This window comes from Mesitornis unicolor, unplaced genomic scaffold (assembly GCF_000695765.1).
Source record: "Mesitornis unicolor isolate BGI_N332 unplaced genomic scaffold, ASM69576v1 scaffold5711, whole genome shotgun sequence".
Taxonomy (NCBI): Eukaryota; Metazoa; Chordata; class Aves; order Mesitornithiformes; family Mesitornithidae; genus Mesitornis; species Mesitornis unicolor.
Window position 1 is genome coordinate 21687 of NW_010165672.1, and position 12155 is coordinate 33841.

General features: G+C 40.9%; 1 protein-coding gene across 1 annotated transcript in view; it reads left to right on the forward strand.

Moving 5' to 3' along the window:
* Positions 1-9544, forward strand: part of GLE1 (GLE1 RNA export mediator) — a 9821-nt gene extending 277 nt beyond the window's left edge. The window contains exons 2-16 of the mRNA XM_010194700.1: positions 297-521; positions 1556-1681; positions 1937-2085; positions 2402-2462; positions 2704-2958; positions 3756-3984; positions 4588-4703; positions 4892-4961; positions 5305-5447; positions 6235-6425; positions 6898-7027; positions 7361-7465; positions 8465-8547; positions 8719-8782; positions 9476-9544. Coding sequence (XP_010193002.1) covers positions 297-521; positions 1556-1681; positions 1937-2085; positions 2402-2462; positions 2704-2958; positions 3756-3984; positions 4588-4703; positions 4892-4961; positions 5305-5447; positions 6235-6425; positions 6898-7027; positions 7361-7465; positions 8465-8547; positions 8719-8782; positions 9476-9544 — 2016 coding nt within the window. The remainder of the gene's footprint in view (positions 1-296; positions 522-1555; positions 1682-1936; positions 2086-2401; positions 2463-2703; positions 2959-3755; positions 3985-4587; positions 4704-4891; positions 4962-5304; positions 5448-6234; positions 6426-6897; positions 7028-7360; positions 7466-8464; positions 8548-8718; positions 8783-9475) is intronic.
* The last annotated feature ends 2611 nt before the right edge of the window (positions 9545-12155 follow it).

Consider the following 12155-nt stretch of genomic DNA (forward strand, 5'->3'; position numbering starts at 1 on the left):
TGGCTGGTTCCCTCTGCTCCCCTTCCTGCAGGTCGGGCTCCTTTGTACCGGCTCCTTAGTGCAGGGTTTGGGGAGGAGGTGTTACAGGAGGAGGTTCAACTGTGGGGGTTCTGCCGTCCTGCAAAAGTAGGAAAGCCTAGAAGAGTGGTGAAAAGACAGCAGGAGAACTGGGTGAATGGGGTACTAAGCTGGAGTTATAAAGCACCCACTGACCTGTGCAACTGCTTTCAATGTCTGTTAATGTTTCATTGCTTTCTTGATAGATTTTGCGTTTACAGGAAATGTTTTCTTTCTAGGATGTCCTGGAAGGATGCATGTCTCCTCTTGTGCTGTCCCCTTATTCTGGCTGGGTCCTAGACAGAGTGATTGGGCAATCAGCTCAAGAAATCTCACCGTCCGGAAATTCAACGCCTAAAGAATCCACTCCCATCAAAAACCAGTCATCTTCTCTGGAGAAGATCACATCTGCTAGACTCCAGGGCTCTTCACCGCTTTCATCTGCAGAGGCAAGTGAAACAAAGGTAGCTCTCTGATTATGGTCCATGTGTGAGCAGCTGTGAGAAAAAAAATGTGCTACCTTGCTGCAGTAAATTGTCTGATAAAGGCTGGGTTGTGCTCTGTTAAGCTATGGGGAAAAAACACACTTAGTTTCAACTCCATGTAGGATAAACACGTGATGATAAAGTTGATATTAACAAGATTTTCTTAGAATAGTGTTTTATTGTAGGCCAAAAGCAAACTCCTTTTTTCACCATAACAAAGGAATGTTCAGCTGGAGCTGTATGGTTTTATGGATTAGCGGTAGGGGGCTCATCCGTTTGGAGGGGTGAGGTCACAGAGTAGGGTCAGGCCTGTTGTAAGAGTCCGTGAGCACCCCCTTGGGCTCTCCAGAGATCTGAATGCTTTAAATGTGTTACGGCTCCCTTTTACAAGGCAAAAGGGTAGGAAGCTGAGCAGTGAGCAGTTGAGTGGAGGTAATGAAGTTGATGAAGCACCTGAAAAGAAAACCAGTGTCTGCTGTTCAGCATTAGATTCTGACTTCACCACAGAACAGTGATACTGAGCAACAAAGTTTTGCATCATCTTGGCCCCATTTAGACTTAAGAAATATATTGTGAGGAAGACATCTTAATGAAGCAGCAAGATCTGATAAAAGTTATAACAAAGAGAGTATGAAGATTCCTCCTGAAGAATGATTCAAAGTATAAACCTGCCTTGACTTCTTCCAGTGTAAGATCTCACTGAATATTAAGAGATTGTGGGGAGTCTGTCTCGCCTTTCTATGTGGCAGCCTTTGTCAATGTCCTATAGGCTCTTGGTATCCCTGCTCCCAATTTTAGTGACTGGGAAAAGAAATTATCCCAACCCTATATAGGTTCTGGAGCTTACACTACTGGGGTATGTAACTACTCTAAAAATTTGTGCATTGGTTGACTCCTTTGTCTGTTTCTCAACAAATAATGTGCAGTTTAGGAGACTTGATTTATCTGGGTTCCTCCGTGAGTTGCTGACATTATACTCAGTCACTGATTTTGCCTATATGCTGACCACACAGGGAAATGATGATCTTAGTCTACTGGAAGTGGGTCAAGAAGCCTTTCCAGCAGTTCTGCCATCTAAAGTCACAGAAGTTGAAGGCTGCATTCGGATGTACGAAGAGATGCACAGGTTGAAAGGAAAGGTAAAAAAAACCAAACCCAAGTTGAGAGTGCATGTGAATCGCACACTCTCACAGGAGAGCTGCATAACCAGATGTAACAATGCTCTGGTAAAAGTAGCAGGGCGGTGAGCTATCCTCAACCTCAGAGAGTAAGGTTTAGAGTAACTCCAAGTACACTATGTTGGCCCGCTTTGGGCAACTTCATTTGTATTTTCTCCTGTCCAAATTCTGGTGATTACTACGTTGTGGTGCTTCTGGCACCACTGCAATCTGCAGGAGGCGCTAAGGCAACGGCAGGAGCAGCAAGAGCAGATGGTGAGGGCAGTGTATGCCCTGGCAAGTGAACAACTGAAGCGCTTTGATGAACTGAAGGAGCTAAAGCAGCATCAGGAATTCCAAGATTTGCAAGAAGTAATGGAGAAGAGGTGAGACTGACTCTCGTATTCTTTCAATATTCCATTATTTAATCAGAGTGACATTAATTCTTGTGCCTGACAATTCTATGCTAGTCACTTGTGCTTGACAGTCTCACCTGCTGCTTTTCTTAGATTAACTATCCTGTTACTTTTTGTTTTTCAAACTAGATCAAACTGTGGAGGTTTCAGTGGTTAGAAAAAAACTGTATTATGGGCAGTTAAAGTTCCTTTAGCTTGGCTTATTTTAAAATTAACTTGCTGTGTGTTTGTATTTTGTCTTGTGCATGTCTTGAATCCGGTTTTTTTGTCTTTATGTGTATTGTAGCTCAAAGGAGGCTCAGGGACAGCAGGAGAAGTTGAAGGAAGAACACAGACACAGAGCAAAGGTCTGAGACTTTTCTTTCGTAAAAGACTGGGACTACTTAGTGGGAGCTCGAAAGACCAATTGATTTATTTGTATTTACATGGCACCCCTACAGTGAGAATGTATTTTCTGGTGCTGTCCTTAGACACCTGTTGCGTTGCTGTGGAAATTCAGTAAAGGCACATATGTTAAAGAAGCAGGAAGGACCTGTAAAGCTCAAATTATTGAAGTATTTTGTGTCTCTTGTGTCTTTTTCTCCCCAGGTGTTAAACCTAAAGCTGCGTGAGGCGGAGCAGCAGAGGCAGCGTCAGGAAGAGCTGGAGCGTTTGCGTAAGGAAGAGGGCCAGGAAAGACTGCGGCGCCTTTATTCCATCCAGGAGGAAGTGCTGCAGCTTAACCAGCAGATCGATCCCAATTACAGACACAAAGACTTGCCAAAAATCGATCTTTCTGCATACAGCAATCGTGGCAACCAGATCTGTGGGCTGGTGTCAGGACTCATCCGCACCACAAGTGAGGTAAAGCTCTAGAGTTGTTCTTAACTTTGGTTGTCCTTCCTTCATAAAGCTTCCTGTAGTTATCGTTACAGACAGCTTGTTATGAGGCAGTTAAATAAGATGTCACAGAAATGTTTTTAGATATTCATCCTATAGAACATTTAATTTAAAAGGAGAATTATTTTCTATGCCACTTTAGCTGTTCTCTTGAAAACAGCTGATAAAAATGCATGAGGATTTCTAGAGGAGAAAGACTGAATATTAAAATACTGTGATCTTTTGATGCTATAAAGTTTCTTTTTGAGGCACTCATGGAAGTGGAGTGCTTCATAAATTGTTAAAGAGAAATACTGAACATGTTATTGTTCTCCTATGCCCATAAGCCTTTTTGCAATAAGTAGGTTGTCTTGATTTTTTTTTTTCCTCTACATAAAGGTGAGTTACAAAAACCTTGAAAAATAAAACACTGCCATGAGGATAAATCTCTGTTCAAGCTTGTCACTGCTGACTTTCTGCAGAGGAAGCTGTCTAGGCTTTGCATTGGCATTCCCTTATACTTACCAGAGTGTGTTACTCACCTTTGTTGTCCAAGCTCTTGTGAGATCTAGTCATGGCCTAACACTATGTACAAGTGTTATGACCAATATTATGTACAAATAAAGGCGGGAAAAGGTATTTTCACCAAAGAGGATAAACTGTGTAGTTGGCTTGCAGATTATCTGAAGGCTAATGCTGCAAAGGTTCCCTGCTCTTGCCGTTGGTCTACAGACAGTGGAACAAAAGATTGATGCTACATTAACCCCTCTGCTTCTTGACAGCGAGGTTTCCCCACTCAAGTAGATGTGGCCAATACTGAACGAGCACTGCAGGAGATGCGAGGGTTGATATCCAGCATGCAGCAAGAAATCGCTGCAGCTGTGGAAGAAAAAAAGAGGAGAGACGAAGAGGAAGAGAAACAGAAGCAGAAAGAGTTACTGAAAAGCCAACAGCTGAAGGCTCAGACTCCTGCCCCTGCAGAGCAGTCAGGTGGAAAGCAACAGAAGGAAGGTTGGTGTGGCTTTTTCTTTGTTTTGTTTTGTGTTGGTTTGGCATGTTCCACTCCCCTCCGCTTCTTTCTCTCCTTACACACTCTCTTACTTTTAGGCTAAATGCTACTTTGGAATCTTACTGTTGTGACAGCAAACCTTCTCACGGGCTTTACTTTTAGCACCACTAGGACTAGAACAGGATAGGACTGTTGGCAGCAAACTTTTGAAATTGAACTGATGCAGCGTAAATGGACTGTATGAACTGGAGCAAAACCTGCTCTTCCCAGCCAGTGTGCCATATATTGGAATATTAGAATAATGTGACTACTCGTGAGTGTAGACGGGTCATGTGTGACACGAGAACATATAGAGACAGACTGATGTGGCTTCCTTCTTTAGAGTGAGATGTCCTGTATACAGAAGCTACTTAAGCTGAAGGAGGAGGACTCCTGTATAGCTTGCAAACTTGTAGTTCATTTATGAACATAACTTTCTAAACTAAATTCTGGGGAGAAAAAGCGCTCGTGTAGCTGTTAGTTCCTTGCAATTTTAAAATTTTCTTAAAGTTTTCTAGAGTTTTGAGTCTTTCTTAATCTTCTGGTATTTGTTTTTTTAATATCAGGACTTCAAGTGAAGGCAGATGTAAGTACCATGCAGTGGTACCAGCAGCTTCAAGATGCTGCAGAGCGGTGCGTTGCTTCTTTCAGTGGACTCAGCAACTGCAAAGACAACAAAGAGGTATGAACAAATGATTAATACTGCTGAAGAGTGATTGTCTTGATTTCTAGGGGAAGTAGGATGGCTTTCATTTAAAAAAAACCAAACAACTAACTTAGCAGCCTTTATTAACAGTCTGCTCATCCAAAGTATCATAACACTTTACTTGTCTGAAGATTTTTAAAGTTGTTTGTGTGTTTGCTCTGCAGGTTAAGAAGATAAAAGCAGACTTGCAGAAAGCAGCTACGATCCCTGTGTGCCAGATCTCTAGAATAGGAGGTCAGGAAAACAAGAAGAACCCAATCCAACTGAGATGTCTTTTACTGTAAAGATTTTATTCGGACACAACATAGCCAATGTTTCTATAACTGTCCCTGCAGCAGAAAGCTGGTGCGCATGCACTCGTCTTTGCAGCACAGCGTTTGCTTGTGTTTTGGAGGTCTGTTGCTTCCCTCAGAGGCGAGGGGTTAAGTTTCTTTAATCAGATGTAGCAAATGAGCAGTTTGAGATGCCTTGCCCTTCAGGATGTAGGTCTAGTTTTGGTGAAGGTGATGTGGTCTGGTTAGGACTCGTCTGCTGTTTCCTAATCTCCTGTCTCCATACGTTCCTTTCATATTTGCAGGCTCTCAGCTGAAAGAGATATTCGACAGGATCAATAACCTGCTCTCTGGAAGGCCTGTGCAGAGTGGAGGGCAAACTGTGTCAGTGACTCAGCATCCACAGGGTCTGGAGTTTGTGTATTACAAACTTGCAGAGAAATTCGTGGTGAGAAATGTTCTCTTTCTTGGGGTGGCAAAAGTAGTCAGTGCATTAAGTTCTTTGTCTTCTTGTAACACTCTCCTGTATCCAGGATCAATAACCTGCTCTCTGGAAGGCCTGTGCAGAGTGGAGGGCAAACTGTGTCAGTGACTCAGCATCCACAGGGTCTGGAGTTTGTGTATTACAAACTTGCAGAGAAATTCGTGGTGAGAAATGTTCTCTTTCTTGGGGTGGCAAAAGTAGTCAGTGCATTAAGTTCTTTGTCTTCTTGTAACACTCTCCTGTATCTTCAGCTACTAAGAACAAAATTGCTAGGAGTTTAGCATGTGCAGTTAACACCTCCCAAGAAATAAGGTTTCATTGTTTAAATTGCTTCTTGAAGTCGGCAATATTTTTCTCTGTTCTTTATTTGCTAAATTTGGGCTGTTTGAAACTTCCTTTTATCCCTGAAGTGACAAATACATGCAAAAATTAGCCCATGGAGTAAAATGGTGACTGATTTGTAAACATTTGAAAATGATTGTTTGTAGTGAAAATATCTCTGCAGCCTTGCACTTTGTTGCCTGTATTTGCTAACCCTTTTTTTCTGTGCTCAGCCCATGTTTATTGTCATGCTCTGTGGGCACTGAGGACATAGGGCTTTATCAGCTTCACTGTGGTTGGCCACATAGCCATGGGAACATCAGAATCCTCAGCAGAGGCTAATTACATGAAAAAGAGGATTTTTTGTTTTGTTTTGTCTTGAGAAAAAGGCTTAAAGGGGTGGGGACTGACATTCCTTTCTCCTCTCCAGCATCAAGGAGAAGAAGAAGTAGCTTCTCACCATGATTCAGCTTTCCCGATTGCTGTGGTGGCCTCAGGAATCTGGGAACTACATCCTCGAGTTGGAGAGCTCCTTTTAGCTCATATGCACAAAAAGTGCCCCTATTCTGTGCCATTTTACCCTGCATTGAAAGAGGGAGCTTCTATGGAAGAGTGTCAAAGGTAAATTTATTACTGGACTTCTTCAGCATGAACTCTGCAAGGGTGAAGACTGTATTCTTCTGAGCGAGGTCTGCTTTTCTCCATCTCCAATTACGCAGGCACTGTGATGTGCTGGCATAGACTGTGGAGATTTGCTCACAAGCGTGCAGCTTCCCTGACCCTGTTTCCCTGGAGGATGCTGTGTCCTTCAGCTTTAGAAGTGCTCTTTTGCTGTTTCTTCCTTGGCCTTCTCTAAGAACAGTTGATAGCTGTAGCTTGATTCAGGTTGAAATATCCAGTACAGAACATAAATATTTTACATGGTATAAACCAGTGGAATATGTGCTCTAGAGGGTAGTGATCAGCCCTTGCAGTAATTCTTGTATGGTTTTGGAGTATCCCTGTTCTCAGTACAGTCGACTCAAGGTGAGATGAGAACTGCAGGGACTCAAGTGAATGTGTTTTGCTGTACTAATACTGAATGTCTTCTCAGGATGCTTGGCTATAAAGTGAAGGATTCAAAGATGGAAGAACAAGATCAGTTTCTTAAACGGATGTCAGGACTGATTCGTCTGTATGCTGCTATCATTCAGCTCCGGTGGCCTTATGGGAGCAAGCAAGGGGTACGTGTGTCCAGCATTATAACTGGAGCCTTGTTACTATCCCAAGAGTCTATTAAATGTATGGTAAACTTGATTTGTAGTTAAGGTGTGCTGAACTTAAACCAGCTCATAGTATGTGTGGAAGGAGATGGTCTTAACCATAATCAACAAAGCAATGCAAAGTGATTCATAATGCAGACCTTTACTTCCTTTCTTTATATTTTCAAAATCAGCAAATTTTATGTTAGGCTATTGTAAAATAACTTTATAAAGAAGACAGTAAATCAAGACTGGTAGCAGCATTTTGCAAGTTGTAAAACAGGTGGTGGGTAACTTTTTTTTGTTGCTCTATAGACACATCCTCATGGGCTGAACCATGGATGGCGCTGGCTTGCTCAGATGCTGAATATGGAGCCTCTGGCAGATGTGACAGCCACACTTCTTTTTGGTTTTCTGGAGGTAAGTGATGTGGATTACTAATGATTAAAGACATCTAAATTGGTGACATTTTAGCTTCTGAAGAGACTGCTGAAGTGAGGTTTGTTGTGATTTTTAACAACAGCTTTTTTTTTAACCTGTCATTCCTTCAGAAAAAGTAATGTGGATATTTCCACGTTCTTGCAAGTACAGCTTTGGAACAGAATGATTTAAAACCTGGGATGTTGATCTATGCAGCTTCTGTTCTTGTATTTGGTTCTGTTTAAAGTTCCTGGGGTTTTAGAAACAGTTGCATGGTCCATAAGAATAAGGTCTGCTAAGCACCTGGCATCAGTTTGTGCAGTAGAATGAGGTCCTGTGGCCTTTCCAGCTGAATTAGTTCATAAAACAGGATAGGTTTTTCAGATTGGAAAGGACAGAGCCTGATATATATTAACTCTATATCCTAGAATATAGAGCTATGCTAAATATGAACTGAAGTTAAAGGCTGAAGTCAGAGGAGACAAACACTGCTGAACGCAAGCAGCTTCTGTGCTTATCAAATCGCTTCTAAAGAACTTGAATTGTGGAAATGAGAAAGTAAAGTATAAAATACACCACTGGGATTAATATTAGTGGTGAAATTTGAGGAACATTTGTGCTGTAAACTGACTGTATGAAGAAAGCTGATGAATCCACACTGCAGTAGTCAAGGTGGGGAAATGACCACAGTATGCCCTAGCAAATGGTATTAGGGAAGGGTGTTATTTCTGTAGGGAGACTGGAGTGAGAGGAAGAACAACGTAAAATTTGTATCGGTGGTCACTGCATAGTCAACAAGAAAAAAAAGGTGAAGGTGCTAGCAGTACATTTGGAGGCATTGAGAGGATTTGCTTGTTTTACTGTAGGTGTAGGTACTTTTTTTTTTTTTAAGTCTGGATAAAATATGAAGGGGTTGGTACTGGACAGGTTCATTTAGGTTGTCATGTTAGTCTGAAACCCAATTGTGGAACCTGGTCTTTGTGGTTTTCTGTACCATAGGTGTGTGGCAATGCTCTCATGAAACAATATCAGGTTCAGTTCTGGAAAATGATGTTGCTCATCCGAGAAGACTATGTCCCAAGGTACGGTATCTGTGGTGAGGAATGGGAGATAATCCTTGTTTTTTACTTCCTAAATGTTTGCTTCTAAATGACTCATCCATCTTTTCCAATCTCTGCCATTCACCCCCCACCCACTTGTAAATCAAACGCAACTTTCTAAGTAGATTTTGAACCATGCTGTTATTTCTGCAGAATTGAAGCAATTACCCAGCCTGGACAGGAGGGCGCTTTATTGCGGTTCAAGCATTTCGTGGAGGTAAAGCAGAGCTTTTTTCACTTTTCAAGTGTTTTGGTTTGGGGTTTCTTTCCCTTCATTCGATACCTGCATCAGTTAATGAGAGCAGTGCTGCTTGCAGCAGAGCTGACAGCCCAGCCCCATCGCTGTGATGTGACCCGTCTGTGGTGATGTTTCAGTTACTTCATTGCCTTAATGATAGTGACTATGTCAAGCATCTCGCTCCTTGCTTACCTCACATTTATTTTTTTCTCATTGAAAATGTATTTTGGTGATAAATGAAGTTCAGAGAGAGGAGATACACAGGTTGATGAGGATTCTGCCGAGTCATTTCTGTAACAGCTGTATTTTTTGATCAGTCGCTGGCCTGTTTTTATCTGTTGTCCTGATGAGACACATGAGGAAGCAGACACTTGGAGCTGCTCTCTGTAGCCTTTGTTTCATCTTGATTTCTGCATTGCTGTTTTTTAAGGAAGTTTGCAAAACTGTAAATACTTGATTATTTAAATTGTGCAGTGAATGTTGACTTAGATTATAATATTAACATACGATAGCTTCAGAGTTTCTACTTTAATTTCAAAATTGATTTTGGTCTATTTTATTAGCAATGCTTGGAATGTGTGCAGTAAGAGCCATCAAAATTCCTGAGAAGAGATGGCAAATTAAGATGCACGTTTATTTTTCTTTTGTTCTTTGGCTCTCTCTCTCCACCAGGAATGTCTACAGAAGAAGGAAATTCCAGTACCGAAGGGCACTCTGCAGTCGTCCTTCTGGAGAGCATAGATCAGTTTAGATTTCTTTTCCGCTGGATGTCAGTGCTTTCAGACCTGGCTTCCTGTAAAGACAAAATGAATGTATTTTGTGTATAGAGGAATCGGGATAAAATATTCCATCCACCTGTTATTGTTTGGTTCATCAAGATTTCTGTTGGGAGAATAAACTTGTGTTTAATTTGTTGCAAATAATTGGAAGTTATAAGTCTTCATGTCATAAATTATCGAGAGTTGAAGACTCTTCCTTTGTATGTTCAAACCTGCGGAAATTACCGCTAGGACTTCATTTATTACATCTCTTGTTTATAATTCAGTTTTAGTTATGCTGACGTATTTGCATCCTGTTTGTCTCAGCATCTTACAACTACAGTGAGATTGGTAAAGGCATTTGGCCTAGCAGTGTTGTGCTCACCTCTGCTGACTCTAACTCTGCTCCAAGAGGCAGTGCTCTCAATTTAAAAGAGGTCAACTCCCTGTTTTAAAATATTTGCATGGGTAACAGCGGAGTTCCTGAAACTACAGAAGTTCTGTGTCCGTTATCCCCCAGATGGATGGAAGCTAATAATGCATTTTCTTATTTAAAAAACAAAAAAGTTGCAAAACGGTGCTTTCATCCTAGCACCTGTGCTGATGCCCTGCCATCCTTTGAGGGGGAAATGGCAGGCTGGGGTTACCTAAGGTGCATTTTATAAGGGCACTTTTAATGTAATTTGATTTCTTCTTCATCACTGTTACAGGATGTTGTCTATCAAGCACTGTAATATTTTTTTTTACCAATGGTGGATTATTCTAAGTATTGTCCATTCTGGAAATTTGTTAAATTAATAATAAAGTTTGATTTTTTTTTTCTTTTCTAATGCAAAGCTGATAGTTTGTTTATTCTATAAGAGAGGGATGGTCAAGAAAATCCTGGTGAGTGCAGGAGATGGGTATATGGGGGATCAGGGTGATGGGGAATGTGTTTGGTTTAAGGCGCACTGTCCTCCACCTATTTTGGTGGCCTCCAAGAGGAGAAAGTTTGCTTCTGGAAGGTAGTGCATTATTTTTTGCCAAATACTGTTGCAAGTTAACATTATTGTTGTTTTTATCAGATGATCTTGAAGGTCTCTTCCAACCCAAAGCGTTCTATGGTTCTGTGATTTTTTTTGCTGTTCGTAGAGCCACTGCAATTTGAAGCTGTCGGTGATGGAGTTGAGACTATATGAGAATCTGAGTCTGATTTTTACATAGCTTTTTAGATTTGTGAGAAAAGGTGGTAATATGTGCTTTAGAATTCAGGCCTTTAAAACCTTTAACGTTTACTTTAAAATTGACTGGTAAAGAAATTAAATTCGTGTTCGATGTATATATTTTGTAAACTAACTGGAATTCTTTAGGCTGGTGTTACTGGTGAATGTTCTGGCATGCTGGAAGTATCCTTTTACCAGATAACACTGAAGCAATAGAGAACTTGAAATTGTATGTTTGAAAATGGTCAGGTTTGGGTTTTTTTCATACTGAGTGGAGATGTTTTAATTACAGCTCACATATCTGCAGTGATTGGTTTCTGTTAGAAACTATTGTCTGCCTCTGCCAAAACACGAGGAGTGATTTGATGGTATATACAAGATACAATAAATACAATAACACTCTTCTTTTTGCTGACAAGTACTAGGGTTTTCTAACATACGAGTAGGGGAAAAAATGTAAGTGTATTTTTATAAATAACAAATATGGTATCCTTTTCTGCCTCAGTAAGGACATTCAGATATTTATATACTATTTCAAAAACATTAATAAGAATTTCCAATTGAATAAAGGGTGCACTACAAAAGAATCATCATAAATCAGTATTTATTTTTAGATGTAGCTTAAGGCTGCATCTACTGCTTGCACTGATGGCTGACGTGTATTATGTGATTCTTTTTTTGTGCTGTTAGCAGTTTTGAATGTTAGCCATTTGGTGTTATGAAGGTGCAGTGCAAATAAGGTCTCATGCATGTATTCATGGTATTCTCACATGCGTATTTGTATCAAATATGACAGAGAGGAGAGCATCTCGGATGTGAAAATACTGTGCATTCAGGGCGAGATGCATTAAAATCGCTGTGAGTCATACTCTTCCTCGGAGACAATAGCTCCAGGCAGTCCCACGGGCTGCGATGCAACACTGCAAGTGTGCCTTTTCCATTTAAGTACTTCTTTATAAAAGAAGGTGTTATCAACTCAAAATCACTCAAACCCACTCATTACTTTGATCCAATGAAGTTCTTGCTGCCTTACCAGCCCTTTAAAAAAAAATTAGGTATTAGAGTAGAACTTCTTTGCTTAGGCCTATTTTAAGCATCTAGTTTAGACTGAAGGCTCATTTTCCTTTGAATTTATGCATTGGCTTTTCAAAAATAGTCTTTCTCTTGACAAGCGATCGCAGCCCTTTGATGCTCTGCCCTTGCCAGGCTTCTTTTGGCTGTGACACTTTACACTGCTTCAAAACGACAGCCTAACCCGTACGTATTTTTAATAATGTAAAACTGATGAGGCTGCTGTTGATTTCAATTGTAAAACCTGTCACCCGTCCCCGCTTTGCTGCAGCACCTCGGGCCTTCAGGAGCTGAAACTCCGTGGCTGATGAGAAGGGGGCT